This window comes from Lipotes vexillifer, unplaced genomic scaffold (assembly GCF_000442215.2).
Source record: "Lipotes vexillifer unplaced genomic scaffold, Lipotes_vexillifer_v1.1 scaffold899, whole genome shotgun sequence".
NCBI classification, from domain to species: domain Eukaryota; kingdom Metazoa; phylum Chordata; class Mammalia; order Artiodactyla; family Lipotidae; genus Lipotes; species Lipotes vexillifer.
Genome location: NW_006784311.1, coordinates 259,535 through 263,816, shown reverse-complemented (window position 1 = coordinate 263,816; position 4,282 = coordinate 259,535). Strand labels below are relative to the sequence as shown.

Sequence of the window (4,282 nt, the reverse complement as noted above, 5' to 3'; positions counted from 1 at the left end):
GCCGGGGTGGGGCGGGATCTCTGCTCCCGCCGTGAGCACCCGGGGAGCCGGCCGCCTTGCGTCCGGGCCCTTCTCCTTCCCGTGGGGGGTCTGGGCCCGTGGGGCGGGACCTCATGGAAGCAGTTGGCCCGGGGACCTGCGGTGGAGGGGATGAGGTACTGGGCGCGGAGGGGCGGCCAGCACCCGAGGCGAGGGTGCACTTCCGAGTGACGAGGTTCATCATGGAGGCAGGTAACCGCGGCCGGGAAGAGGGCGGGCCCCGCGCGGACGGGACGTGGAGGCCAGAGCCGCATTGCTGCACTTTCACCCAGCTGGCCCCAGCCCGCCGCGGGAGCGCCGAGCGGGCAGGCAGGGGCTGGCGTAGCGGGGATCCGCTTCCCGAAAGACGGGACCCGCCAAATTCGGTGCTGGCGTGGCTGAGCGGAGGGAAGAGATCGGGCCTGCACTGCCCTAGCGGAGGCTGGGAGGCTCGGCTTAGGGGTACCGGCCTCTGCCTTTCCGCCACGCCCTGCATACTAGGCTTTGAGCTGCGAGGCATACGCGGTCTTGGCCATTTCATGGGCGGGCGCGTAGGTCCAAAGAGAGGATGTGGAAACTAGAAGGCCCCAACTAGAAGGTGGCGGAATCGGGGCGCCCGCATCTCGATTGAGTGTACCGCGCCTTCTGACATACCTGCCTTGCAGCATACGGGGACGCTGGCACTTGGTCACACGGAGCCTTTTGGAACATATGCCCTTGGTGAGGCTCCTGACAAACCTTGTTGACGAGGTCCCATCACATCTAGGACCCAGGGGCTTCCCTGGTGGCGCAGTGGTTGAGAATCCGCCTGCCAATGCAGGGCACACGGGTTCGATCTCTGGTCCGGGAGGATCCCACATGCTGCGGAGCAACACAGCCCATGCGCCTAGAGCCCGTGCTGAGCTGGGCTTGCAGTGCTATAACTAGTGAAGCCAGCGCACCTAGAGCCCGTGCTCCGCAACAAGAGGAGCCACCGCAGTGAGAAGCCCGCGCACCGCAACGAACAGTAGCCCCCGCTCGCCACAACTAGAGAAAGCCTACGTGCAGCCACGAAGACCCAACGCAGCAAATAAATAAATAAAAAATAAACATACAGGGAACTCTGGCAAATTTAAGTTTAAAAAACAAACAAACAACCCCCACCCCCCCAAAAAAACCCCAAAACAAAACAACTAGGAGCTGGGGCGCAGCTCGCGTTTTGAACCCGGCCAGGGCATCCACACCGTGGTGTTGGGTGCTCTAGCTCCAAAGGCGAGGCGATGTAGCTAATTGGATTCCAGTAGAAACACTTTCTCCATCAATAGTGGTTTGCTCCGTTGTTATTGATCTTTGTTACTTTGTATGCATTCTGGCGAAGAGGGCGTTGGGTGAGTCCGCTTTCAAGTCAAGGTGGGCAGAGTCTGGGGAAATAGTGCAGGACCATTAATCCCAGTGATTTGTACATTTAATTTCCAGGAAGTTTTGCAAAGTGTATAAGGAAGGATGGCAGTGCCTCCTCATATACCCCATACATCTGCTTGGAGGATCCACGTGAACCAGGGAAGCATGCTACCCTTTGAGGGTTTGCTTATATAAAAAGCAAGACTTGGAGGGTCATGTGCAGTATTACCACCTAATCTGACATCTCTGAGAATGAGGGGTCCCACGTAGGAGCTGTCTATGAAACTGAAGTTTAAACCTGGAAATGCTAAAACCTAAATGCTAAAAGCTAATGCTGAAATGTTTTGCATATGCCCTTGCCCTCTGTGTGAGGCTGAATACCGGTCCTCCAAAGATTTCCCCATCCTAATTCCCAGAACCTGTGACTGTTACCTCATGTGGCAAAAGAGATTTTGCAGATGGGATTAAGCATCTTGATGTTGGGGAGCTATCCTAGGTTATCTGGTGGGCCCAATATAATCACACCCATCCTTAGAGAGAGAGGCAGGAGGAGTAGATAGGCCACGTGATGATGGAAGCAGAGTTAGAAGACGCTGCACCACTGGCTTTGAAGATGGAGGAAAGGGCCGTGAGCCAAAGATTGCAGGCGCTTCTAGAAGGTTGGAAAGGGCAAGGGAGTGGATTCTCCTCTGGAACCTCCAGAAGGAACCAGCCCTGCCGACACCTTGAACTTAGCCCCCTAAGACTCATTTTGGACTTCTGACCACCGGCATTGTAAGAGAAAAAAGTATGTGTTGTTTTAAGCCACTTAGTTTGTGGTTCCTTGTTACAGCAGCTCTGGGGAGCTAATACACCTTTTTAGGTGGAGGATGTTGAACACAATTTGAATGATTGTTGGTTGTTCACCTTCTTTCAGTCTATGGGATGTCATTTAACCTTCCCTTATTAACCCTGGTCATTGTGAATTTGTTTTGGTTCTGTGACCCAATGCAGTGATTTCCCTAGGAGCTGTCGGGGGGATTTAGGGCTTTAACCCCTAAATCAAACCATCATGCTCTGGTTTTTGAGTTCTGTTCCCTTTTTCCCTCGAGCCTGACTGTGGCCATCGATGTTGCTTTTTTCCTGCTCTGCCGGCGGTTGCCTTTGGCAGTCACCCTTCTTGCTTTTCTTGCCTTTGCTAACCTGTGGACTAGTAAAGCAGTGCTGAGTATAATCTTAAACTGTGACCTCAGGACTTGTGGCATCTGTTTGATACCCAGAGGCCTTTTTTCCTCCTGTCACCTTGGGAGGATTTTGGTTATAGGTGAGCTGCAGAGGTGGGGGCGGCCTCTAGTTAAATGCCTGCTAAGGTGGAAACAGACACACAACTTGGTCCTTTTCAAGATGTGCAGAAAGGGATATGCCAGGTGCAGTAGTTTGAAACCTTGCTTCTCCTGGCATGGCCTTGAGGCTTGGGGGAAGCGTGGAGCCCACAGAGCTACTGAAGGGAATGCTGCACTTCAGCCTGACCCCCAGGGGCTTGTTAGCACGTTAGGGTCTGAGAGGCTCGCGTCTAAATCCCCCAGGTCGAGGACCCAGTGGAAGGCATGGCAGCCCCTGCCAGCTGGGCCCTGAGCTCTCGGTCTTGTCAGAACAGGGATGTGCGCCCTTAGGGCCCAACCTGGCGGCTCCTCTCACACTTTGCAGGGGGCGAGCCCTGGATGAAGCACTCCCCTGCCTGCTTTCTCTCGGCAGGTGTCAAGCTAGGGATGCGGTCCATCCCCATCGCCACCGCCTGTGCCATATACCATAAGTTCTTCTGCGAGATCGACCTGGACGCCTATGACCCCTACTTGGTGGCCATGTCTTCCCTTTACTTGGCCGGCAAAGTGGAGGAACAGCGCCTGCGCACTCGTGACATCATCAACGTTTCCAACAGGTAGCTGCTTCCGGTGTCCCCGTGAATGGGAGGCCAGAGAAGGATCTCACTAGGCCCTGCCCTCCAGGCGGCAGCAGTCCAACTAAGGAGGAGGCACCTGGGTGGCCGTGAACTGGGGCCGGGAGCAGTAACAGCAAAGGCAGGGATGAGCCAGAAGCCTAGGGGCACCTGTACGAGAGAAGCTGGAGCCAGATTTTGGGGAACCTCAGAGGCCAGATGGGGTGCAGAGGGGGGTGGGAAAGAGGATGTCCCTAGCGTCGCACGCGGGCACAGCTGGAGCAGAGGGAGCTCGCAGAGTGTGTACGAACAGCTGATTCACTTCGTGATACAGCAGAAACTGACACACCATTGTAAAGCAACTATACTCCAATAAGGGTGTTAAAAAAATAAATAAAAGATCAAATTCTATTCAAAAAAAAAAAAGATTCTCGTGGAGTCTTGGACAGGATGGATGGAACCAGTTGGGTTCTGGGACCGCCATCCTGTTTAGATGGTGCGGAAACTTGGTCAGAGTTGCTCAGGAGTGTCTCTCGCAGAGTCCTAGGCCCGAGCAGCTGTGTTCCTGTTGGGGAAGGACACGGGGGTCCAGCCGGCTGGGCGGGCTGTGCCGAGGTCCTGGGGCCTGGGAGGAAGCAATTTATGGAAAGTTAGTGCGTCATAGCCTTTCCAGAAACTCTAATCGTTAGGGGAGAAAACTATTTTGTGCTGCCTCTCTTTTAAGAAACAGTTAACAGAAAAACACTCCCCACCCCGTAAACATGACAGGTTCACAGTGTACCTCGAGAGAGTAGGAGAAAAACGGGAGGGAACCGCGGAAGGGCAGCTGGAGTCCACCTGTCATTGCCAGGGCCCCAGCAGGGAGGGTGGGCGGGCACGAGGGGAAACTGTGGGGCGCTCTAATAGGACGTTGGCGCCCGGTGTGGTTCTGTGGGGAGATCTGAAGAAGAGGGAGTGGCTGGGAAGGGT

The 4,282-nt window shown here is 54.9% G+C and overlaps 1 protein-coding gene across 2 annotated transcripts in view; it reads left to right on the top strand.

Moving 5' to 3' along the window:
- The first annotated feature begins 173 nt into the window (after positions 1-173).
- Positions 174-4,282, top strand: part of CCNQ (cyclin Q) — a 10,209-nt gene continuing 6,100 nt past the window's right edge. Inside the window, exons 1-2 of one of the 2 annotated variants that reach the window (XM_007456638.1) lie at positions 174-231; positions 3,133-3,316. In XM_007456638.1, coding sequence (XP_007456700.1) covers positions 222-231; positions 3,133-3,316 — 194 coding nt within the window. In that variant the 5' untranslated portion in view covers positions 174-221. Of the gene's footprint in view, positions 232-3,098; positions 3,317-4,282 lie in introns of those variants that run through there. The other variant, XM_007456637.1, reaches the window with a different exon arrangement.